Here is a 26489-nt window from a genome sequence, read left to right on the forward strand (position 1 = left end):
CTGCCCCCCCCCCCTGTTGTGCTGATCAGTATATCTGTGCTGATCAGCAACTTTTTGGGGGTGCTGGGTTTTTTTTTATATATATACAGCTGTGCTGCGTGTGCAACTGACTGCTGCCCCCCCTTTTGTGCTGATCAGTATAAATTAACTGATCAGCAACTTTTTGGGGGTCCAGGTTTTTTTTTTTATATATATATACCTATAGTCAGTGCTGCTGCTGCAGTGTCATAGAGTGATAGATAGTGAGAGATAGAGAGAGATAGTGACAGAGAGTGATAGAGAGTGCTATATTTTGTGTCTGCTGCCCCCCCTTTTGTGCTGATCAGTATATCTGTGCTGATCAGCAACTTTTTGGGGGTGCAGGTTTTTTTTTATATATATAACTGTCATTGCTGCTGCTGCAGTGTCATAGAGTGATAGATAGTGAGAGATAGAGAGATAGAGAGAGATAGTGACAGAGAGTGATAGAGAGTGCTATATTTTGTGTCTGCTGCCCCCCCCTTTTGTGCTGATCAGTATATCTGTGCTGATCAGCAACTTTTTGGCGGTGCAGGGTTTTTTTTTTTTATATATACCTGTCAGTTGCTGCCAGTTGCACTGTCAGTTGCACCAAAGGTTGTGCACCTGCTGCCCCTCACTGGTAATCAGTGTCGCATCAGTGATCACCTTTTTTTTTTTTTGAGGGTGCTGTGGGGTCTATTTTTAATTTTTTTTTTACACACACTGTGATTTTGTGGGTGTCCTGTGGCCACTGTGCGCTGATCAGTGACGTACATCACTGATCAGCTTTTTCGGCACAGGGTTGATCTATTTTTTTTTTTTGATCAAATTGCCTTTGAGCGCTGTTCAGTGACGGACGTTACTGACCAACATCTGTGCTCAATTTTTGGCGCAGGACCTTTTTTTTTTTTTTTTTTTTTTAACCCCTTCAATTTTTTTTTTTTTTTATTGGGATCAAATTCCTGTATAAAGTATTTTTTTTTCTGCACTACATACACACTACACACTACATACCCCCCCGGGTTGAAATAAAGTTTGTACCCCCCCTACACTATACACGTGTTGAAACATTTCACTACCAGAAACACAAAAATAAAAATGTCATCCCAAATGTCATCCCAAATGTCATCCCAGTCATCCAGAAGAATGTATTCAGCGGAGGAGGCATATGCCATGCTTGCCTCTGACTCTGACACAGCCAGTGATGCAAGCGGGGAATTTGAAGGATTCATCTTAAGCTCCTCTTCCTCCTCTAGTGATGAGGGACCCCCTCAAAGATGCCCCCGTAGAGCAGCTGAGACCCCCCCCCCCCCCAATAATTGATCTCGTATGGACCCCACCACCAGACAATTTTGAGCCCCAGGTTCCTGAGTTTTTGGCCATCCCAGGAATCCAATTTGATTCCACAGGTCTCAGAGAAATTGACTTTTTCAAATTATTTTTCTCTGATGATTTTATAAATTTAATGGTGGACCAAACTAATTTATATGCCCAGCAGTTTATTGCTCAAAACCCCACGTCATCATTTGCTAGGTGGACCCCTGTAGATGCAGTAGAGATGATGACGTTTTGGGGTCTGGTGTTTCATATGGGCATAGTAAAAAAGCCAGAAATTAGGCAATATTGGAGTACAGATGTTCTGTACAGCACCCCATTTTACCGTATGGCCATGACCCGGACTCGTTTTGAGTTAATCCTTAAATTTTTGCATTACAACGATAATGCACAGTGCCCACCCAGAGATGATCCCACCTTTGACAGGCTATTCAAAGTCAGGCCGGTCATTGATCATTTCAGTGCCAAATTTGCAGAGATGTACATCCCAGATAAATTAATTTGCATAGACGAATCCCTTATACATTTTAAAGGAAGGGTTAAATTCCGCCAGTACCTTCCCAATAAGAGGGCAAGGTATGGCATAAAAATGTATAAGCTGTGTGAAAGCACCTCAGGGTACACTCACAGGTTTAGGGTATATGAAGGGAAGGATTCAAGAATTGAACCGCCAGAATGCCCCCCCTCCCTCGTAGGTGTTAGTGGAAAAATTGTCTGGGATTTAGTGCACCCCTTCCTGGATAAAGGTTATCACCTCTATGTGGATAACTTTTACACTAGCATCCCCCTGTTTAAGGCCCTTGGTTCAAGAGGTACAGCAGCTTGCGGTACTGTGCGCAAGAACCAAAGAGGCCTCCCAAAAACGCACATTGCCCAAGTAATGAGAAGGGGTGAAAGCAGGGCACAATCCACCGAAAATATGTTGTTGGTCAAATATAAGGACAAGAGGGATGTCCTTATACTGACAACAATTCATGGAGACAGTACCACCTCCGTCCCTGTACGAGGTACCAGTACCCACACCTCAAAACCTAATTGTATCCTGGATTACAATAAGTACATGGGCGGAGTGGATCTTTCAGATCAGGTACTGAAGCCGTACAGTGCCCTGCGGAAAACAAAAATCTGGTACAAGAAGCTGGCCGTGTATATCATCCAGATGGCACTGTATAACGCTTACGTGCTATTCCGTTCTACCAGCCAGAGGGGGACATTTATGCACTTTCAAGAGGAAGTCATAAAGGGCCTAATATTTGGGAACCAGCAGACAGAGGGCCCCAGTACTTCTAGTACTGGCCCCCGTATTGTACCAGGGCAGCATTTTCCTGATGAAATCCCCTCCACTGGAAAAAAGGGCAGGACACAAAAAAGGTGCAAAGTTTGCTATAAAAAGGGAATAAGAAAGCAAACTATTTTCCAGTGTGACACTTGCCCCGACAAACCCGGCCTATGTATAAAGGAGTGTTTTAAAATATACCACACATCTATGGATTATTAGGTTCATCATTTCACCGTGCTTCGGGGGTCTTGCTAATGCCACATAGCACCCACCATTCATTCCACCAGAATCTGAGCCGCAAAATCCAAAAATCACTCCTTCCCTTCTGAGTCCTGCCATGCACCCAACTGGTATTTTTTGGTCACATGTGAGGCATTGCCGTACTCGGGAGAAATTGGGGCACAGATTTTGGGGTGCTTTTTCTCCTTCATACCTTATGTAAATGAAAAATTTTGAGCCAGAACTGCATTTTTGTGTAAAAAAAATGTAATTTTTCATTTGCACAGCCCAGTTGTATCAAAATTGGTGAAACCCCTGGGGGTTTGAAATGTACACTATACCCCTAGATGAATTCCCTGAGGGGTGTAGTTTGCAAAATGGGGTCACTTGTGGGGGGGTTCCACTGTATTGGTGCTTTGGGGGTCTTGCTAATGCGACATAGCACCCACCAACATTCCACCAGAATCTGTGCTGCAAAATCCAAATATCACTCCTTCCCTTCTGAGTCCTGCCATTTTTTGGTCACACATAAAGCATTGCCGTACTCGGGAGAAATTGGGGCACAGATTTTGGGGTGCTTTGTCTCCTTCATTCCTTGTGAAAATGAAAAATTTTGCGCCAGAACTGCATTTTTGTGTAAAAAAATGTAATTTTTCATTTGCACAGCCCAGTTGTATCAAAATTGGTGAAACCCCTGGGGGTTTGAAATGTACATTATACCCCTAGATGAATTCCCTGAGGGGTGTAGTTTGCAAAATGGGGTCACTTGTGGGGGGCTTCCACTGTATTGGTGCTTCGGGGGTCTTGCTAATGCGACATAGCACCCACCAACATTCCACCAGAATCTGTGCTGCAAAATCCAAATATCACTCCTTCCCTTCTGAGTCCTGCCATTTTTTGGTCACACATGAAGCATTGCCGTACTCGGAAGAAATTGGGGCACAGATTTTGGGGTGCTTTGTCTCCTTCATTCCTTGTGAAAATGAAAAATTTTGAGCCAGAACTGCATTTTTGTGTAAAAAATTTAATTTTTCATTTTCACTGCCCAGTTGTACCACAATTGGTGAAACCCCTGGGGGTTTGAAATGTACATTATACCCCTAGATGAATTCCCTGAGGGGTGTAGTTTGCAAAATGGGGTCACTTGTGGGGGGCTTCCACTGTATTGGTGCTTCGGGGGTCTTGCTAATGCGACATAGCACCCACCAAAATTCCACCAGAATCTGAGCTGCAAAATCCAAAAATCACTCCTTCCCTTCTGAGTCCTGCCATGCACCCAACTGGTATTTTTTGGTCACATGTGAGGCATTGCCGTACTCGGGAGAAATTGGGGCACAGATTTTGGGGTGCTTTTTCTCCTTCATACCTTATGAAAATGAAAAATTTTGAGCCAGAACTGCATTTTTGTGTAAAAAAATGTAATTTTTCATTTGCACAGCCCAGTTGTATCAAAATTGGTGAAACCCCTGGGGGTTTGAAATGTACACTATACCCCTAGATGAATTCCCTGAGGGGTGTAGTTTGCAAAATGGGGTCACTTGTGGGGGGCTTCCACTGTATTGGTGCTTTGGGGGTCTTGCTAATGCGACATAGCACCCACCAAAATTCCACCAGAATCTGAGCTGCAAAATACAAAAATCACTCCTTCCCTTCTGAGTCCTGCCATGCACCCAAATGGTATTTTTTGGTCACATGTGAGGCATTGCCGTACTCGGGAGAAATTGGGGCACAGATTTTGGGGTGCTTTGTCTCCTTCATTCCTTGTGAAAATTAAAAATTTTGAGCCAGAACTGCATTTTTGTGTAAAAAATTTAATTTTTAATTTTCACTGCCCAGTTGTACCACAATTGGTGAAACCCCTGGGGGTTTGAAATGTACATTATACCCCTAGATGAATTCCCTGAGGGGTGTAGTTTGCAAAATGGGGTCACTTGTGGGGGGCTTCCACTGTATTCGTGCTTCGGGGGTCTTGCTAATGCGACATAGCACCCACCAAAATTCCACCAGAATCTGAGCTGCAAAATCCAAAAATCACTCCTTCCCTTCTGAGTCCTGCCATGCACCCAAATGGTATTTTTTGGTCACATGTGAGGCATTGCCATACTCGGGAGAAATTGGGGCACAGATTTTGGGGTGCTTTTTCTCCTTCATACCTTATGAAAATGAAACATTTTGAGCCAGAACTGCATTTTTGTGTAAAAAAAATTTATTTTTCATTTGCACAGCCCAGTTGTATCAAAATTGGTGAAACCCCTGGGGGTTTGAAATGTACACTATACCCCTAGATGAATTCCCTGAGGGGTGTAGTTTGCAAAATGGGGTCACTTGTGGGGGGCTTCCACTGTATTGGTGCTTTGGGGGTCTTGCTAATGCGACATAGCACCCACCAAAATTCCACCAGAATCTGAGCTGCAAAATACAAAAATCACTCCTTCCCTTCTGAGTCCTGCCATGCACCCAAATGGTATTTTTTGGTCACATGTGAGGCATTGCCATACTCGGGAGAAATTGGGGCACAGATTTTGGGGTGCGTTGTCTCCTTCATTCCTTGTGAAAATGAAAAATTTTGAGCCAGAACTGCATTTTTGTGTAAAAAAATGTAATTTTTCATTTGCACAGCCCAGTTGTACCACAATTGGTGAAACCCCTGGGGGTTTGAAATGTACATTATACCCCTAGATGAATTCCCTGAGGGGTGTAGTATGCAAAATGGGGTCACTTGTGGGGGGGTTCCTAACTTTTAGCATCTTATGGTGCCTAGAAACCTACATGGTGCCTAAAAAATAATCTCATAAAAAGGAGGCTCCAAAATCAAGTAGGTGCTCCTTCTATTATGAAGCCTGTGGTTTGGTCAACGTGCACACTAGGGCCACATATAGGATATTTATGAAAACAAAAGAATTGGGGGAATCAATTTTTAGTCACATTTCTCTAGTAAAATCTACTGTGTTCCTTAGAAAAATGTATTAATATTGCAAATCTGCAAAAAAAAATGAAATTTTGAAATTTCACCTACACTTTGTTTTAATTCCTGTGAAACACCTAAAGGGTTAACAAACTTCCAAAATGCTGTTTTGAATACTGTGAGGGGTGCAGTTTTTGAAATGGCATCATTTATGGGGGTGTCTCACATACAAGTCCCTCAAAGTCACATCAGAACTGAACTGGTCCCTAAAAAAATCAGTGTTTGAAATTTTCTTGAAAATTTGAGAATTTGCTATTCATATTTTAAGCCTCCTAGTGTCCAAAAAATTTAAAAGGAAGTTGAAATAATGATGGAAACATAAAGTAGACATATGGTCTATGTTAGTTATTAACTATTTTGAGTGGTATGATTATTTGTCTCACAAGCAGAAAATTTAACATTTTGCAAATTGCTAAATTTTCCATTTTTTTTACGACATTTTGGTATTTTTAACAAAAAAACACAGACTGTATCGACCCAAATTTACCACTAACTTGAAGTACAATGTGTCACGAGAAAACAATCTCAAAATCACTGGGATAAGTAAAAGCAAAAAAAAGTAAGGAAGGCAAAAACTGGCTGTGTCAGGAAGGGGTTAACTCTAACCGCAGCCTAACCTTAACTCTAGCCTAACCTTAACTCTAACCGCAGCCTAACCTTAACTCTAGCCTAACCTTAACTCTAACCGCAGCCTAACCTTAACTCTAACCGCAGCCTAAACTTAACTCTAACCGCAGCCTAACCTTAACTCTAACCGCAGCCTAACCTTAACTCTAACCGCAGCTTAACCTTAACTCTAACCGCAGCCTAAACTTAACTCTAACCGCAGCCTAACCTTAACTCTAACCGCAGCCTAACCTTAACTCTAACCGCAGCTTAACCTTAACTCTAACCACAGCCTAACCTTAACTCTAACCGCAGCCTAACCTTAACTCTAACAATTTGCACTCAAATTGCATGCAAATCGCATGCGATTTGATCTCATGCGATCCCATCTAGTGCAAATTGCACCATGCACCAAATTATTGTACCATGTATGGGCATCTTTAGATCTACAGCACCTGAACCTGGGTCAGATAGTAACAATATCATCTGGATTTCAATAGGGGTGCCTGCCGGGGTCCTGACAGTCATTTACCCGACTGCTAAATCACTGACAGACAGGTTCCCGACCCCCATGAGGGAGAATAGAATAGGCGTGGTGAGCGAAGCGAGCCCGCAAGGGACTTTGTTGCGCTCGCCATGCTGTCTGAGTCCAGCCAGTTGGGATCCCGACTGTCGGAACCCTATACCATACCCTTTCAATAGATGTGATTCTGTATCACTGATACTTTCAGACACAGAATAAGAAATCCTCCTCATGTCTACAAAAGTATTATCAACAAGGTACTCACTTTGCGGTAAGTGTTGGTACACATCAGCCAATGGCGGGAACATAAGCACCATCCTCTCCAGGTGGTAGAGGAACATCTCCCGGGCTAGTTCTCCCTTCTGTAGTATAAGGCTTATCAGCCTGTCCGCTCTCTCTGCTGGGGTTGTAGCCTCATACACAGCTTTATACTCCCAGTAGGTAATGTGATGGGAACATTTCAGATGATCACACAAACCTTCTACATTTTCCACATGCACTTCCATTAGTTTCCATCGCAGTTGTTTCATAGTTGTCAGAGCTTCTCTGTTTGAATTCATTGTAGTCTGAGCTTCACAGGCTGAAAATATGTATTAATATAGTGATCAGTCTGCTTACAGTCCATGGACACCCTCCCCTCTGTGTCTCTAAGCCACCCCACCTTCACATGTCTCAGTCTCCCCCTCTGTGCTTCATACCCTCCCCCTCTGTGGCTCACAGCTTCATCACATTCCCGTATCTCAGTCTCCCCCCTCTGTGCTTCATACCCTCCCCCTGTGTCTCACAGCCTCACCACCTTCCTGTGTCTCTCTGTCTTCCACCCTATGCTTCACACTCCCCCCTCTGTGTCTCTCAGGCTTACCACATTTACCTGTGTCTCTGTCTCCCCCTCTTTATCTAACAGCCTCGCCACATTTGCGTGTTTCTCAGTCTCCCCCTCTGTGCTTCATACCATCCCCCTGTGTCTCTCAGCCTCACCACCTCCCTGTGTCTCTGTCTTTCACCCTATGCTTCAAACCCCCCTTTCTGTGTCTTTCACAACATTTCCCTGTGTCTCTAAATCTCCCCCTCTGTCTCACAGCCTTGCCTCATCCCCGTGTCTCTCAGTCACCCCCTCTGTTTTTTTTTAATTCTTTATTATTTGTATTTTTACATATATAATACAATACAATACATTGATATCATTGTAGCAATATGTTACATTCCTGACAATTTAATCACCTAACAACATCCCCAAACACAGTAGTTCCCCCCCCCCCAACATCTAAATATAAAAGAGATAGAAGAAGAAAGAGAGAAGAAGAAAAAAAAAAAAAATTATTATATTTGGGTCAATTACTCATTTCAAAGCGAATTAATCAGCTTATACCTTTTTACTTTCTTTTCTTTTTTTTCCCTGACAGCCCTTGCTCTTCTCTTAGTCATCTTATAAATTCTGTGTATCTAAGCTGGTAGCATAATTACATATTCATTGCCATGCCTTCCATGGCTAGTTGCCGTGAATGATGTGCACACTTTACTTTTTATTGGTCAAGCGGATTCCTATGTGATTAACAAAATTTATAGTTAGGTTATTATCTCCTCCTCATCTAGCCAGGTTGGGTAGTATTCCCGCCATCGATCCCATTTATCATGAAATTTTTTTTTTATATTTCTAGTATAGAACATATGTTTTTCATGTTTCATGGTTTCTGTTACCAATGCTCTCCACCCTGCCAGTGTTGGGCTCTTAGTCAAGAACCATAAACGAGCTATAACCACTTTCGCCATTGTGATTAAGCTAATAGCATAGGAGTAGAGCATTGGTATACCTTGCCCCCCAACTTCTAGACCCAAGAGACAAGCTCTTGGATCTAGTTGGATGGTTAAGGGAGTTGTCATTTTGATGTCATTCCAAATTTTCTCCCAAAAGGAGTGAACTTCTGGGCAGGCCCAGATCATATGGAGGAAATCGGCCTCTATAATCTTACATCTCGGGCATCTGTCATCCTCCCTTAATCCAGCCCTGTGCATCCCCATTGGAGTGTGATATATTCTATGAAGCGAAAAGTAGTGTATTTGCTGGTATCTGACAGAAGATGTTGCCCATTTAATGGACCCCAGTACTGCCTCCCAGTCTTCCAGCAATATTGGGCCCAAGTCTACTTCCCATTTCATTTTAAATTTTTCCAGTGGGGGTGCAGAATGACATCTATTTAAGCTATTATATAGGCAAGATACCCGACCTCTATTGCCCAAACCTTGGAGAGTTTTTTTTATCGGAGATTCAGATATGGTCAGTTCAAGCCCCCCAAATTGGGCTTGAATTGCGTGCCTTAATTGCAAATATCTGAAAAAATATTCTTTTGGCAGATTGAATTCGCTTTGTAATTGTCCGTAGGTCTTTAATAACCCGTTAGTATAAATTTGGCCAATAACTATAATATCATTTAAGTGCCATACATTGTTGGGAGAAATTTTTTCTAACTCTAAATATTTTTTATTAAACCACAGGGGCGTTTCAGTATCTATCCCCATCCATTCCCCTGCAGAGTGAATGGATCTCCATATTAACACAGCCTGACGGAGAATAGGAGGGAGTTTATATGTGGAGATTCCTGATAAGAGTAATGCGAGTGGGGAAGCCCATTGGCCTATCTGTTCTTGAAGATATGCTTGCAGTAACGGGTCCTTTAGGTTTTTGGCCCAGCCCACAAGATGTGCCATTTGGGCTGCCATATAATAATTTCTTAAATTAGGAAGCGCCAATCCGCCTTGTTTTTTAGAATTATATAATGTTTTGATTGCAATACGCGGTGACTTTTCATTCCATATAAAAGAAACTATTAACTTTTCTATTACACCAAAGACTTTCTTTGGAATATATATGGGCGAATTCTGCCAAATATATAGGTATTATGGCTGTATTACCATTTTAAACATATTTATCCGCCCGGTTAGTGTCATGGGTAATTTTTTCCATGTATGCATACGTTCTTTAAATCTGTCGGTTATCGGTTGAACATTAAGCTCCACATAACTCTTTGGGCAGGGGGTTATCCATATGCCTAAATATTTGATTTTTGTAGTCCACTTTAATGGAGATACGACCTGCTGATCTTCTGGTATATACCCGGATATTGGCATTATGTTCGATTTTTCCCAATTTATTCGTAGACCTGAGAAGTCACCAAATTTATTCACCACGTCTAGGGTTTGCTGTAGGGATTTCCCAGAATCTTGGAGAAACAGCAGCACATCGTCTGCATATAAAGCTATAACTTCTTTAATTTCCCCAATTTTAATACCCTTTATTTCTGGATCTAAACGTATTTGACATGCAAGGGGTTCTATGACCAATGAGAATAGGGCCGGGGACAAAGGGCAGCCCTGGCGTGTACCCCGCTTCAGTTTAAAGGAGTTTGAGATATACCCATTTACAGAGAGTCTTGCCACTGGATCGGCATATAATAACTGGATCCACTTGATGAATTGGGGGCCGAAGGCCATTTTCCGGAGCACAGCCCACATGTAATTCCAATCTACTGTATCGAAAGCCTTGGCCGCGTCAAGAGACACAACCAAGGCTTCCGATTTTAGGCTCTGTCCTCTCTGCAAATGGTAGTATAGACGGCGCAAATTTTGAGATGCGGTTCTCTCAGGCATAAATCCTGACTGATCTGGATGGACAATGGTGGTTATTACGTTATTAAGCCGCGTGGCAAGCATTCTGGCAAGTATTTTAACATCCGTATTTAACAGGGATATTGGCCAGTAAGATTCCGGGAGTAGAGGATCCTTATCTTTTTTTATTATTAATATAATCAATGCCTCTGACATGGTAGCCGGAAGAGAGCCCCATTCTAATAGTTTATTAAACAGCTCTGTAAAATAAGGGACAAAAAACTCTATACATTTTTTATACACTTCAACCGGGATTCCGTCCCTACCCGGAGCCTTGGAGGATGGAAGCGCTGATATAGCCTGCCCTACTTCCTCCCTAGTGAATGGGGCTTCTAGCAAGTGCGAGTCTACCTCGGAGAGGGATGGCATAATTATTGAACTGAGGTACTCTTCTGCTTGTTTTTCCTTGAGTGCCTGGGCTGAATCATATAGCTCTGAATAATACCTCAAAAAAAAACGCTACCATTTCCCCTGCCGTGTAGCATATTTCCCCGTGAGGGTTTTTTACGCTGGATATTATATTGTTACTATTTTCTCCTTTGGCCAAAAATGCCAATTGACTACCCCCTACGTCTGATTCATAGTACTGCCTGTGCCTGGAGAACATCATCTGTCTTTTTGATTTATCATATAGATATTCCACCCACTCCTGTTTTGCTTCTATTAACTGTGTTCTAATACCACCATTCCCCGAACTGATATAGTCCCGTTCAAGTTGCTGATATTTCTTTATCCTCTCATCTTCCTCCTTCTTACCCTTTCTTTTTATCTCTGCAATATTTTTAATAAATGTCCCCCTCATCACTGCTTTTAAAGCATCATGCTTAATATCGATGTTCGGATATTGCTTGTTGTTTATATTGTAACCCTCCCATTCTTGTACCGGACCTTTATCTGTACCCATTAATTCCAACCAAAAGGGGTTTAATTTCCAAGTCACTTCACCACGGTCCAACTTTAGATCTATAGTCAGAAGGATGGGGGAATGATCTGAAATCCCCTGTGGTAGGTATTTTATATCAATGATTGCTGGAGCTAATATAGGGGATATCAGAGCAAGATCTATTCTTGAGTAAGTATTATATGTGGGTGAATAACATGAAAACTGTGGCGTTTCTTGGTTTCTTTGTCTCCAGATATCTATCAGCCCGATTTCACCTATAAGTTTTGAAAAGAGAGTGGGGACAACCCTGCTCGGAATGAGCATCCTTGCTCCACTCTCCTTCCATCTATCGGCGCATTTACTCATAACATTATTAAAATCACCCATGCACACAATGGGAATTTCCGGGTATTCGGCTACAAATGTTATCAGTTCATACAGGACATCATTATTATATGGTGGTGGGATATACACCGCCATAATATATAGGGGTTCATAATTTACAATAGTTTTTAGAAATACATATCTACCTTTTGTATCTATCAAACTCTTTTCAACGCGGAAATTCACACTTTTTTTTACAAAGACTGTTACCCCTCTTGCATATTGAGTAAAGGTTGAATGGAACATGGGGCCAATCCAGGGCCTTCTCAAAGCCTTAACCTTGTCTCCATGTAAATGCGTTTCGGATAAGCAAATTATATCTGCTGAATATTTGCGAATTTGAGACATCACTAAAGATCTTTTTACACTGTTATTTAACCCCCTAACATTCCAACTCATGATATTTAATCCTTGTGTTCGCTTAGTCATAGTATAGTATTGGTAGGCATAATGTTGTGCACAGATGACTTGGTACTACCTTATATACATTGACTTTATAGTGCTTAAGATATAGCATTTTTCTCAATGACCCAAAATTACATAAACAAATCGAAAAATAAGCATCAGAAAAAGAAACATTAAGACATTTAGACAACATCCCATACATCCTCCCTGATACCCTCCCTAACCCGCCCTGTATACCCTCACCCTGAGGAATACCTAGCTCCCTAGATAAAAAATATGCTAACTATCTAACCCTTTTGGGAGGTGCAGGAATACTTTCCCGCCTCTATCTGCAGCATATGGATTCTCCCTCAATACACAAATATTTTCCCTGGTGAAAGGGGAGGGGATTAAAAAAAAAAAAAAAAAAAATACATTTATGCACATGCACATATATATACCTGGGCACACACACACACATGTATATATTTAAACATAGGGGAACAAATTTCCGAGCCTATCAGAGATTACACAATATGTACAAAATATATATCCGTACGGTTATATGTAGGAGTACTGCTCTTTCAATGGAGCACATTTTATATCATAGCTAAGAATCTAGCTCCTCAAATAGACAGATGTCCGATTAAGTACCCTATACTACATCTCCCAGACCATAGATCCGACACAAAACTCTATATCCCCCCACATTCCTGTCTAGGTATGCAGACTAACATATTATAACACTCAAAGATGTGAATATAAAGGATAGTGAGTGAAGACAGAGAGGAAAATAAAGCACACTGCAATTTGCCTGTTTAGGCCATATATCGAATTTAATCTCCTATATTACCTCACCCCTGTTATAATCTAGCATAGAGACTGTGTACAGGCACAATCCTGACTGCGTATTCACAGAAACAGACATATACATTATACCAATCAAAATATGAATATAAAGGATAGTAAGTAAAGGTGGAGAAGAAAATACAGCACACTGCGATTAGCCTTATTGGGCCATATCTTGGATTAAGTCACCTGTATTGAATCTCCCAGACTATGAATCTGGCATAAAGACTGTGTTCAACCACAATACTAACTGTGCATACACACAAGCATATATATTAAAACACTCAAATTTGTGAATAAAAAGGATAGTAAGTAGAGAGAAAGAGGAAAATAGAGCACACTGCGATTAGCCTTATTGGACCATATCTTGGATTAAGTCACCTGTATTGTATCTCCCAGAGTATGAATCTTGCATAAGGACTATGTTCAACCACAATACTAACTGTGCATACTCAGCCTCACCAACTTCCCATGTCTCTCAGTCTTCCACCCTTTAGTTCACACACCCCCCCTCTGAGTCTCTCAGCCTCACCAACTTTCCCTGTCTCTCAGTCTCCCCACCTTCCCGTGTCTCATACCCTCCCCCTCTGTGGCTCACAGCTTCATCACATTCCCGTATCTCACAGTCTCCCCCTCTGTGCTTCATACCCTCCCCCTGTGTCTCAGAGCCACACAACCTTCCCATGTCTCTCTGTCTTCCACCCTATGCTTCACACCCCACTCTGTGTCTCTCAGCCTCACAACATTTCCCTGTGTCTCTAAATCTCCCCCTCTGTCTCACAGCCTTGCCTCATCCCCGTGTCTCTCAGTCACCCCCTCTGTGCTTCATACCATCCCCCCTGTGTCTCTCAGCCTCACACCCTTCCTGTGTCTCTGTCTTTCACCCTATGCTTCAAAGCCCCCCCCCCCCCCCCCCTGTCTCACAGACTCACCACATTTCCATGTCTCTCAGCCTCACCACCTTCCCGTGTCTCTCAGTCTTCCACCCTATACTTCACCCCCCCCCCCTCTGTGTCTCTAAGCCTCACCAAGTTTCCCTGTCTCTCAGTCTCCCCACCTTCCCGTGTCTCATAGTCTCCCACTCTGTGCTTCATACCCTCCCCTCTGTGTCTCTCAGCCTCACCACATTAACCCGTGTCTCACAGTATCCCTCTCTGTGCTTCATACTCTCCCCTCTGTGTCTCTCAGCCTCACCACATTAACCCGTGTCTCACAGTATCCCTCTTTGTGCTTCAAACTCTCCCCTCTGTGTCTCTCAGCCTCACCACATTAACCCGTGTCTCACAGTATCCCTCTATGTGCTTCAAACTCTCCCCTCTGTGTCTCTCAGCTTCACCACCTTCTTGTGTCTTACAGTATCCCCCATTGTGCTTCATACCCTCCCCCTCTGTGTCTTACAGCCTCACCACCTTCCCGTGTCTCTCAGTCTTCCACCCTATACTTCACACCCCCGTGTTTCTCAGCCTCACCACATTTCCCTGTGTCTCTCAGTCTCTCTCTCTGTGTCTCACAGCCTCATCAAATTTCCCCGTGTCTCTCAGTCTCCCCACCTTCCCGTGTCTCATAGTCTCCCACTCTGTGCTTCATACCCTTCCCCTCTGTGTCTCTCAGCCTCACCACATTAACCCGTGTCTCACAGTCTCCCCCTCTGTGCTTCAAACTCTCCCCTATGTGTCTCTCAGCTTCACCACCTTGTGTCTTACAGTATCCCCCTCTGTGCTTCATACCCTCCCCCTCTGTGTCTTACAGCCTCACCACCTTCCCGTGTCTCTCAGTCTTCCACCCTATACTTCACACTCCCCTCTGTGTCTCTCAGCCTCACCACATTTCCCTGTGTCTCTCAGTCTCCCCCTCTGTGCTTCATACCCTCCCCCTCTGTGTCTCTCAGCCTCACTACAATTCCCTGTGTCTCTCAGCCTCACCACCTTTCTGTGTCTCTCAGTCTTCCACCCTATGCTTCACACCTCCCCTGTGTCTCTCAGACGCACCACATTTCCCTGTGTCTCTCAGCCTCGCCACCTTCCCATTTCTCACAGTCTCCCCTCTCTGTGCTTCATACCCTCCCCCTCTGTGTCTGTCAGCCTCCCCAAATTTCCCTGTGTCTCTCAGTCTACCTCTCTGTGCTTCATACCCTCCCCCTGTGTCTCTCAGCCTCACCACCTTCCTGTGTCTCTCAGTCTTCCACCCTATGCTTCACACCCCCCTGTGTCTCTCAGCCGCACCACATTTCCCTGTGTCTCTCAGCCTCCCCCTCTGTGTCTCTCAGCCTCGCCACCTTCCCATGTCTCACAGTCTCCCCCTCTGTGCTTCAAACTCTCCCCTATGTGTCTCTCAGCTTCACCACCTTGTGTCTTACAGTATCCCCCTCTGTGCTTTATACCCTCCCCCTCTGTGTCTTACAGCCTCACCACATTTCCCTGTGTCTCTCAGTCTCTCCCTCTGTGCTTCATACCCTCCCCCTCTGTGTCTCTCAGCCTCACTACAATTCCCTGTGTCTCTCAACCTCACCACCTTTCTGTGTCTCTCAGTTTTCCACCCTATGCTTCACACCTCCCCTGTGTCTCTCAGACGCACCACATTTCTCTGTATCTCTCAGCCTCCCCCTCTGTGTCTCTCAGCCTCGCCACCTTCCCATTTCTCACAGTCTCCCCTCTCTGTGCTTCATACCCTCCCCCTCTGTGTCTCTCAGCCTCCCCAAATTTCCCTGTGTCTCTCAGTCTACCTCTCTGTGCTTCATACCCTCCCCCCTGTGTCTCTCAGCCTCACCACCTTCCTGTGTCTCTTAGTCTTCCACCCTATGCTTCACACCCCCTGTGTCTCTCAGCCGCACCACATTTCCCTGTGTCTCTCAGCCTCCCCCTCTGTGTCTCTCAGCCTCGCCACCTTCCCATGTCTCACAGTCTCCCCCCTCTGTGTTTCATACCCTCCCCCTCTGTGTCTCTCAGCCGCACCACCTTCCCGTGTCTCTCAGTTTCTCCCTCTGTGCTTCATACCCTCCCCCTCTGTGTCTCTCAGTCTCTCCCTCTGGGGGGGATGTATTAAAATACATCGCCGCCCTTCGCGCCCCCCCCCCCCCGCCGCATATGTACTAACATATGCGGCTGGCATTGCGGTGCGGTGACGGAGGCCCCCCCGCGATACCTGGAATGTGGTGTGCGGGGGGTCTCCGTCACCTCCCAGCCAGCTCCTGCATCCCTCACGCGGCGTCACGCCGGGGACAGCTAAGCAAGCTGTCCCCGGCGCCTCCTCCTGCCCCCTGCAGCCGGAAGGTTGTCCGGCTGTGTCACTAGGGGGAGGAGGGGTTTACCTTCCAGGGTCCAGGAGGACCCTTCAGGAAGGTAAGCCAGAGGGGGGGTCGGCGAGGCGGCGGGTTTGCATCGGCGGAGGCGAAAAGAAGCCCATAGGCTTCTATAGGGTATCGCCACCCAAAGGTGGCGATACCCTTCAATGCGGTATCATTTTTGATACATAGGAAAATGCAGTAAAACTGGGGTTTTACCGCATTTTCCATTTGATACATCTCGCCCTCTGTGCTGTCTCCCCCTCTGTGCTTCATACCCATCCCCTCTGTCTCAGCCTCACCACCTTCCCATCTCTCAGTCATTCCCGTGTCTCTCAGTCTGGCCCTCTGTGCTTCATACCCTCCCCCTCTGTGTCTCTCAGCCTCACCACCTTTCCCAGGATTTCCTACTTTTGACACAGCTGGGCGGGGTGACTGATGGGGAGACATACCATAGCGGTATGTCTTTTGAGGGCATCCTCTGGGGGCCAGGAATTTGCGAGGTGAAGCTCCTACAGAGAACTGCCAATAAGCCGGTTCGCTGACATCATTGGGTGGGTGGAGAGGCAACGCATCACCGGGGGGGGTGGCGGAGGAGGCAGCAATTGGAGATGATGCTGCCTTCTCCCTATCCTGTGAATGGGACACGAGTCACTCGACCCAGGTTATCCATTCCCACTGCCCAGCAATCTGGGTCCGACCTGTGTAAAACCCTTCTTTTAGCCTGGGTCGGATTTCTGGGTTGCTGGACTCAGTATTTTTCAAAAGGCCCTTTCACACTGACAACAACCCAGGTGAAACCCAGGTTATTTGTGTGGTGTGAAAGGTGTATAACTAGGGTTGCCACCTCACACATCATTGATTCCTGGGGATTGCCCCCTGCTCCCGGAAAAGTGGTTGTGGCCTCGTGAAATGGGTGTGGCCTCTTCAGAAAAGTGGCATGTAAACAGCGCTGTTAGACTGACAGCTAAGTGAGCAGCCGGCAAAGTAGTCAGAGCTCATCTGTAGCTCCCACCTGGTTGTATACTCCGCTACTGCTGATAGGAGGGCCGTAAGCTGTAAACATACAGCAGCAGTCGCAGGTGGCAGGAAGGAGTTAGAGCACAGGAGCTGTGGGCACTGTGCGGTAACTGTCCACCCTAGCTGCTAGCTGCTAGGAAAAAAAGATACCCCAGAGTCGGACTACAGGGAGCCATTGTAGGAGGGAACCACCTTCTACACCTTCCAATGGGCAATTAAATTAAGCCGCCGCTGCCTCCCAACCAGCGAAAGTCGCACAGCCGGGGAGAAGCGCCGCCTACCAGCCCAGTGACAGCCGCACAGCCATAGACCAGCGCCCCCCCAGCCGTCTGTGTATTGACAGCAGCGCTGTCCATCACCGCTCACCCCCAAACCCAGCACAAGGGACTGCTGGAGCCGCCTCCTGTATATTGACGGTGCCGGCCTCTGGCAGTGACAACGCCGGGCCCGCAGTGGAAGGCTGTGGAGGATTTTTCACTCACTCGGATTCCGGGAGACTGGAAAAGCCTCCTGGTGGGTTGCCATCAAATCTGGGAGAATTCCAGAAATCCGGAAGAGGTGGCAACCCTAGGTATAACCCTCTGCTATATGCTCACTTCTACCCCAACTCTTCTAACCCTCTGTTCCATGCTCACTGTTACCCCATCTGTGTAATCCCTGCCTGTCTGCCCCTTCTCTTATGTTTAGAGCAGGGCCCTCTCTCCTTATGTGTACTAACTTCTACTCCATACACCCTGCATCAGGACCTAACCCTCAGTCTCTGCCATCCTGCCGCTTATCACATTGTTATGTCCACTTGTCCTACATTGGTTGTAATGTAAGTCACAGATTTCTTGTTTGTTTATGTACTTTGTTAGATGGCGTGGAAACCCTTGTGGTGCCATAGATCTCATGTATAATAATACTAATATTAGAGATAAACTGCATGAATGCCCATACTATAAATCTTGACAGAATGTCACCAGTACTGTTTTAGGTAAAGACTAACCATAACCCTATCTGCAGCCCTACCCTAATTGTATGAGTTCCCAGCACAAGAACGTACAGTCAACATGAGAACACTTGTGGTTAATCTCACCAGGAAGAAGTTGCACAGATTTGCATGAATAATGACTTTGTCCTCTCTTGTAGACAGGGAGGTGTGGGGTAGTAATGTGTTATTAAATGTGTTATTATGAAGTACTGTAGCAAGGTAATATAGTGTGTATGCTACAAAAATATGAATATGAAAATATACATCATGTACAGTCAGGGTCGGATTATAATGGGGGCACAAGGGGTCAGTGCCCCTGGGCCCCCCTCTAGCTAGGGGCCCCCTGTGGTTGGCATGTATTTAAAAAAAAAAAGTTTTGTGCATGGGAGTGGGGTAGTGCTGCAGCTTCACCTATCTGCCAATGTGACAATGATTAATGGTGCTGAGCATTGGGAGCCAAGTGTGCAGTACATTACTGGGAGTTGACTAAGTCCCATGACACTTTGCACCAGAGGGCAGAGGCTGAGACGTTTGTGCTGAGCTCTGATTGGTGGAGCTCTTTACATGCTTCTCAGGCCCATGGATAACAGCAGCAGCAGCCTAGTCATGGGAGGGTTTTTAATCAGAGGCAGCACTGGGACTGTGAGGTCTCCTACAGAGTAAGGTGCAGAGGGACAAACACAGGCTTTTCATGTGGTATGTATGTATATATATATATATATATATATATATATATATATATATCCCCTGAAGTTACCCATTGACCAAGTTTATACAAGTGTTTTGACAGTGTAATATTCCCCCATGCAGTTTGCGGCCAGTGATGACAAGTGCAAGGGGGCCCCCCTGTCTAAAGTGCCCCGGGCCCCCCAAAGGCTTAATCTGGCACTGTGTACAGTAGAATGAGCCAAGAGCTTGTACAGTATGTTGTAATGACAAATTCCTCCAGGACAGGGGGCACCAGGGGGTAATTAGAGTCCCAGCTGGTCTTGTAAGGAAATAGTTAAGAAACACAACTGAGCATTCAGGGGATTGGATTATACCTTTAGCGCTGTGTTTTGTTAAATCCTGACCTTTCATTCCCAAAGGAACACAGTACGTGATTGCTAAATAGATCCACGTCCTGGGGCCAATCTGCAAACACAGGGAGAGAGTTACTGAAAAAGATGTACTATATGATTTAGTTATTTATTAATTAACACTTTCTTATACAGCGCAGAAAATTCTGTTGCACTTTACAAATGAAAACAGCGATAAAACAAACTGGATAGTTACAGACAATCAAAATGGTAGGAGGGCCCTGCTCATAAGCTTACACTCTATAGGGAAATAGGTATGTGATGCACAAGGACAGGTGGTATCTATTGCATAATGGTCCCCAGGATGCAGAGGCTCTTGGTGGGGTGTATGGTACAGTCACCCAGCAATGTTGGCCGGGGATGGGAAAGTGAGGACTGTACAGTGGGGATGTGATGTGATTGGATAGGAGATGTTTATAAAGGTTATGTGGGCGGTTCTGGAATATGACAAGCAGGCTGAAGAGGTGAGTCTCCAGGGAACACCTGCCGCCCACTAGCGCTCCTTCACAGTACTCCGCCGTCCTCTTCCAGCACCAGCTTTCCTCTATTTTCCTTTAACAAAAACCATCCGGGGCTGATGGTATAGCAGGTAGACACACACAGCATTAGCTCCCCCTGAGATAACATTAACCCAACTGTAATTCCTTGGAAAGGGTGGACCCCAAAAATAAAATGTGAACGGTACTTCTGTAGTTTCACGGCGCCGGCATGGCGCCGTGCTACTTCCGGGTTCTACGCTCGCCACGAAATATGTCAAAAAAAGTAACTTAACTCCATGCCAACATGGATAGTTCATACCCCCACTATCCATGTTGGCATGGAGTTGATTTTAAATAGCGTAGCGAGCCACCGAGCCCGCAGCGGGGGCGAGCAAAGCTAGCCCCGCAAGGGGACTCAGACGCACGGCGCCATACTGGTGCCGTGAAACTACAGAAGTACCATGTGAACTACCAGCCTTGGTGGCAGTTGGTGCGGGGTTAATGGTTACAGAAAAGATAATATTGCTCTGTAAAGCTGGACTACAGGTCTCAGCAAGCCTGTCCCAGCATGATGCAACAAATGCCAATATGCCCAGACATTTAGGGCAAGCTGGCACCAGTAGTGCTCCCATAAATAAATAGTGTACAGTGCTAGCGCAAAATGACAGGTGACTAGTGTACACTGTCCTAGAAATGGATAGTGAGGCGCTGATTAAATCTGAGAGCACCGATCCCATGCTCCCAACCAATTATCACATCCCCATTAAGTACTATGGTGTGTAAGAGAATGACTCAGTCACCCCCAGAGTCATATATATATATATACTGTACAGTACAGGTCCAGATGTGGTCATATTGCACAAGCGCTGCAACCAGCATGCACCTACAGGTAGCTCCCAACTGTCCTGGTTACAGCGGGATAGTCCTGCTAATTGGTCACTGTGTCGCTGTCTCGCCTAAAGGGGGTACAGCCGGGGGATCCGGTGATCACTGAATAGATGCTGTGTATACGCGCACGGTATCTCATCACTGCAGGGGGAGGGCACCCGGGGTCTGTCCAGCTGCTGGGGAATGCTGGGCACACCCCAAAAATAATAAAATCGGGGGTTGTGGTGTGAGGCCCTGTTCCTCCTCCTGAGGCCCCACCCACCCCAACAAGGCCCACCCCCTTTAAGCCTCCAATAGTTGGGAGTTATGGCATATGCATCTTTGTATAGCTATGAATGAAGAAGTCAGAAGCATCATGGCTGTATCTCTCCCTCCATATAATAGATGGTTCTAGGCAGTGGCGTAAGTTCGTTCCAGTTGGCCGGAGGCAAGATATAAATTGGTGCCCCCCCACACACACACACACACATACAACCCTATGTAACCTTATATAAAATATATATTTCTGTTCAGATAGAGAACACATATATATTTCAGAACTCAGCCACAGAAGCAATATTGTTGGCTTTTAAACAACTGATTTAAACTTCCAGGGGGTGGAGAGGTGCCCCCTTAGGAGCAGGAGCCCAGCGGCAGATGACTCCATTGCCTCCCAGAGTTCTGCCTCTGGTTCTAGGGGACAGCTGACTTATGGCAGGGTCATGTGGTAGGGATGGCCATTGGTATGGTTGCCATTGGTGGCAATAGTGCAAACGGCCATCAAAGGAAGCATATTATGTAGCAGATGACCGCTACATAATACACCTATCGATGGTCATCCCTTTTCTTTGACTAATTGCCCCATGGGGGGTGGGGCTATGCTCCATGTACCAAAAGCTTGGGGGGGGGGGGGGGGGAATATTCGGTTCTGCTGTGCCATCGATGGAAGGAAACCATCTGGTTCTCCCCATTGATGGCAAAACTATGATTATGAATCATCGATGGCCGATTGTTGCCAGGTGGCCAGGAGTGACTCCATATTGTGAGTTGTGCATACGCTGAGAGGACGACTATTGCATGTGCATCTCTTACTCCCAGCACTTCAGACCTGATCACTGCTGTAGTGATTGACAGGAAGCCGGTGTTTGGGCGCGGTAGCTGGCCATTTACTTGGAGTGCCAATGCTAGGTGTGACTGAAAACCGCAGACATGCCTAGTAAACCCACAGACATTCCTAAGCGTGTTAGGGGAGGGTGTGTGACATCAGCTCCGGCCCCGATCAGGCTTCATCGCAGCCGCCAAGTAAACTCCTGGCTATGCAGCGCTTGTGATGACTGGTGCCCAGTGGGGAAACATCTGACAAGTGGATTTGGGCGTATCTGCATGGCTACACATAGGTAAGCAGCCGTACACATCTATTCAGCAGGTGGGATAACACTATAGCGGAGCGGCGTCTACCCGATCACTGGCTGCTGCTACTTCACTCAGCAGTGATCAGGTCTGAATCAGGCCCTTAGGGTACTATGGGGGTGATTCTGATTGGTTTGCAATAGCAAACTCCTTCTCTAATGAGCAGCAAAACAATGTGCACTGCAGGGGGGCAGATGTAACATGTGCAGAGAGAGTTACATTTGGGTGAGTAATTTTGTTTCTGTGCAGGGTAAATACTGTCTGCTTTATTATTACGTTTCAATTTAGATTTCAGTTTAAACACCCCCCACCCAAATGTACAGATGGAGCGGGTCTCGCTCTTGCAGGGGGTGGCTGAAGATTCGCCAGCCGCCATCCCCCGCCAGCCGCCGTAAGGGGACGTGCGCGCACGAGATGCGCACGCGTCGCCTTACAATGGGGCTCCCCCCGGGTCCATGCCGCCTCGCCGAGGGTCGCCCCAGATCCCCGCCGCCTTGCTGCCCCCCCCCTAACTCTGTCCGTCTCCCTGTAGCGGAGACGGACAGGATTCCCATCCCCCCGCTGACGGGAAACTGACGTCTCAGTCAGATGGGGCGCCTCTCCACCAGATTCTGGCGCTGGCGCAGCGCCAGCAAAAATGAGAGGCGCTCCATCTGTAACTCTCTCTGCACCTGTTATATCTGCCCCACCTGCAGTGCACATGGTTTTGTCTATTAAAGAAGGAGTTTGCTTTTGCAAACCAACCCAAATCCCCCCGTGAGTGATAGTGATGACAGCTGCTGGCACACATAGACACAATCTGCGCTGTGCGTTACACATCCATTACATTACTATACACACATATTAGCATTTCACTTGCTATCCAGCCTCATACAGAGCTGCCGGGGACTCAGAACCAGCGACTGATTATGAGAAACAGATGGAGGAATAACAACATTGTGAAAGCTGATGTGGTTATTACATTGTACCCGTCCCAGTGGGTTTGTAACCTCTTAAGTAAAACTATCTCATTACAAATGATAGGATCCAAATGAATTTACCTTCTCTCCGTGTTCCTGTGTGCAGCCCCCAGCAGCCCCATGTATGTCTCCTCTATGAGCTTAGCATGTCTGTCTGCTGAGGCTGAGCCCAGATCTATCAGCTAACAAACAATAGCTTATACGGAATAATAGGCGGATTTATTATCTGGAAATGAGAACTTTCACTTTCGTTTCTCTGTCGCCTCAGAACCTTCTACAGGGAAAACATAACTACAGGCTAACGAGGAAGCTGCTGCAATAACATGAGTGATATGATGGACAGAACAGTGGTCGAAGTGGAAATTTTGAAGTGGGGGTATGGAAATTTTGAAGTGGGGGTATGGAAAAGTAAAGAGTGAATATAGTGCGCACCTTCGGACACCCCCCTGTCCATCAACGTCCCCTGCCAGACTGCCCCGTTGTACAGGGGTATTACAAAAGCACAATATGTGCTGCTGAGTGATCAGAGAGCATCCTGAGGGGGAAAAAAAACTTTTTTTTTTTATCTTCAGATTAAAGTGGGGGTATGCCATACCCCCGTATACCGCCCCACTTCGACCACTGGGACAGAATATACAGATGTTGTCTTACCACTAAAATACAATCACTGGTGTCAGCTGGTACAGGTATGTGTTGCTGGGGGCAGAATGCAGAACATATGAATTACAACTACTTGTTGTTTGATGGAGAAACTACTGAAGTGCGCTCTAGTTTTGTTAAATTATATTTTTTACCTCCAGAGGAACAGAGCGACTGCATGAGAGATACTCCACAGTTTTATATGATGACCTCCCTCTTTGCATGTTTTTTATGCGACAACCAATTTTCTTTAATACAAAGAAGATACTTATGACACATATTTGTGGCACCCCATATACAGGGGCAACAGTGTGAATTGGGTTGCTAGGCAACCATAAAGTGACTCCCGGCATGCACCCTGGACCCAAGGGGTTAATCACCTCGGTTGGCGCAAAGGAATGTCCCCAGGCTGACGGACAGCCCCTGAGGACGTATATGAGGTGAAAGGAAGTGAGGGAGGAGATCCGGAATAGAGGGCAGAGTTCGCAGCACGTGAAGCTGGAGGAGAGCGCGCGAAGGAGAGAGGAAGACGGAGAACTGACCTGAGTGACGGGGAAGGGAGAAGAGACGCGGAGCAGCAGCCGGCTCGACCCGACCAGTGGAGGGGGAGACCTGCCTGGAGAGCCGCCGCGTGAGTGACAGCGCGAGGTCCAGAGAAGAAGACAGCCGCCGGAGGGGTAACTGAGTGCGGCAATGCTGCGATGCCCACACTAGTACGCCCTCTGGCCGAAGAAGGAGAAGAGGAGGCCATGCAGACCGGTGGAAGGAGACCTGGTGTTCAGCCTTCAGCCGACCGGACATAGTGTGGGTGGAAGCGTGACGGGCAGGAGCCTGCAACGTGCTCCAGTATCAGGTACTGTCCAGCTGCCAGCCCTATACTGCCCAGCGCCCCCCCCCCCCCCTGTACCCCACGGCAAGGCACCATATCGCTCCCCCGGAGCGCACCTACCTCTACCCACACCGCACCGGGTCCCTTTACCACACGCCACCCTCCGCATTCCACCAGCAAGACCAGTGGGTGAAAACCCCATAATAGTAGAGCCCCGGAATACTGGACAGAGATACCCCAAGCCAGGGTGAGGGCAGCCCCACCTATTATTTGGAATACAGAGAGCCTCACGTCAGCCCCATTCCACGAGGGGAGTTAGCCCTCCATTTCAGGGCATCTGTATGGAGAAGCTTGTGTGTAAATTGTAGAGACGCCACCGTTAGTGCATCTGCACAGGAAAAGGAGCACACTGCCATCTTGTGGCTAAAATTCATATTGCTCGGAGCAAGTTTTGCTATTCTTACTTAAGACTTCAATCTTTACCCCCCATCCAGGGACATCATACTAGGGTGTATACCTAGGCAGAACTCATCTAAGTTAGTGTTAGTAAGATACATTTCAAGGTCCTATTATACATCCAGTACTGTTTGTATTTTGTATACATTATTTTACATGTATATTGTGATTATATGTGAGCAGGTGGCTAGGCCCCATCGGGTTGCTAGCATTGCTGAGTGAGGGTATTATTTTCCCCAAACCCAATTGATGGTCTGCGGGAGTTGTACCCTCACTCCCCAGTGACGTGGGAGATCGTGTTGCATTTTTATGTAAAGTTGTTGACCCTATTCGGGATGGTAACCCGCTAGGCTGGTAGAAGTTCATTATTGTAGAATTAAGCTGTCTCTAATCACTTACAGTCGTTTAAATGTGTAACAACCTTTTATTTGCACTTTGCCACTAAATAAAACATAAGCAGTTATACCTGACTCGAACGCCTTGCCCTGGTTTCTACGGAGGTGCGGCGCTGCCTATCAACCCGGCAAAGAACCTGTGCGAAGAGAGAGCTTCTAGCAAAACTTAAGGTAATTTTACCAGACCTTTACATATTCTGTGTCATATGTATATTAATTTAATCATTTTAATTATTGCATCATGTTTAAGTTGATTTTGGAGGCCCCAAAAGCAGTTTTGGGGAAAGGAGGACGAAGGAGAAAGGCTTTGCAGTGCTGGAATAGTATCTTCATTATCAGTGTCTTTGTTTCTGAGTCCCCCTCTGGCGATGGTGGTCCAGTTCCAACATCTGCAGCGGTGGCTGTCCAGGGCTCCCATGTGCAGGGCGGTGTTTCCAGGTCCCCTATCTGCGGTGGTGGAATTTTGAAATGGCATTAAAATTTTTTTTTTAAATCACAGCTCGCTGCATCATTGTGCAGCCCACTTGAGCTGGCTATATTAGCCAGCGTGAGACAGGGGGCATACAGTCCACCGGAGGAGGAGTAGAGAAGTGCTCCTGATGTCCTAGGAGCCACCACAGAAGCCGCCCCCCTGTCCCGTGGATGAAGAGAGAAGATGCAGTTTAATAAAATATTTTAAAACCAGTGTTTGTTTTTATTTAAATATTTCCTTTACAGGAGGACTATAGGTGCCAGCGGGCCTTTAATGCCCAACATCCTGGTATCTGGAGTGACATAGTTACATAGTTACATAGTAGGTAAGGCTGAAAAAAGACTTGCGTCCATCTAGTTCAACCTGGTATAGATATCCATTGCTGATTTGGTAGGTTCTGGTATTTTACAGACAGAATATATTTCTTATTTGTACCCATGGATGTTTTTCTCCAGTAAATGTTTGTCCAACTTAGCCTTGAACGCATTTAATGAGCCAGCCGTTACCACCTCTCTGGGAAGAGAGTTCCAGAGTTTGACTG

General features: G+C 46.0%; 1 protein-coding gene across 3 annotated transcripts in view; it reads right to left on the bottom strand.

The window, feature by feature from the left end:
• LOC146019783 (interferon-induced very large GTPase 1-like) overlaps window positions 1-23473 on the bottom strand; it is a 46980-nt gene extending 23507 nt beyond the window's left edge. The window contains exons 1-3 of one of the 3 annotated variants that reach the window (XM_083152338.1): window positions 23239-23473; window positions 19437-19497; window positions 7193-7507 (exon numbers count right to left, since the gene is read on the bottom strand). In XM_083152338.1, coding sequence (XP_083008464.1) covers window positions 7193-7507; window positions 19437-19443 — 322 coding nt within the window. In that variant the 5' untranslated portion in view covers window positions 19444-19497; window positions 23239-23473. Of the gene's footprint in view, window positions 1-7192; window positions 7508-19406; window positions 19498-23238 lie in introns of all 3 variants that reach the window. The other 2 variants (XM_083152337.1, XM_083152339.1) reach the window with 2 other exon arrangements.
• Window positions 23474-26489: the final 3016 nt, after the last annotated feature.

The sequence above is a fragment of the Crinia signifera genome, chromosome 7 (genome assembly GCF_055691185.1).
Source record: "Crinia signifera chromosome 7, ASM5569118v1, whole genome shotgun sequence".
In the NCBI taxonomy this organism is placed as follows: domain Eukaryota; kingdom Metazoa; phylum Chordata; class Amphibia; order Anura; family Myobatrachidae; genus Crinia; species Crinia signifera.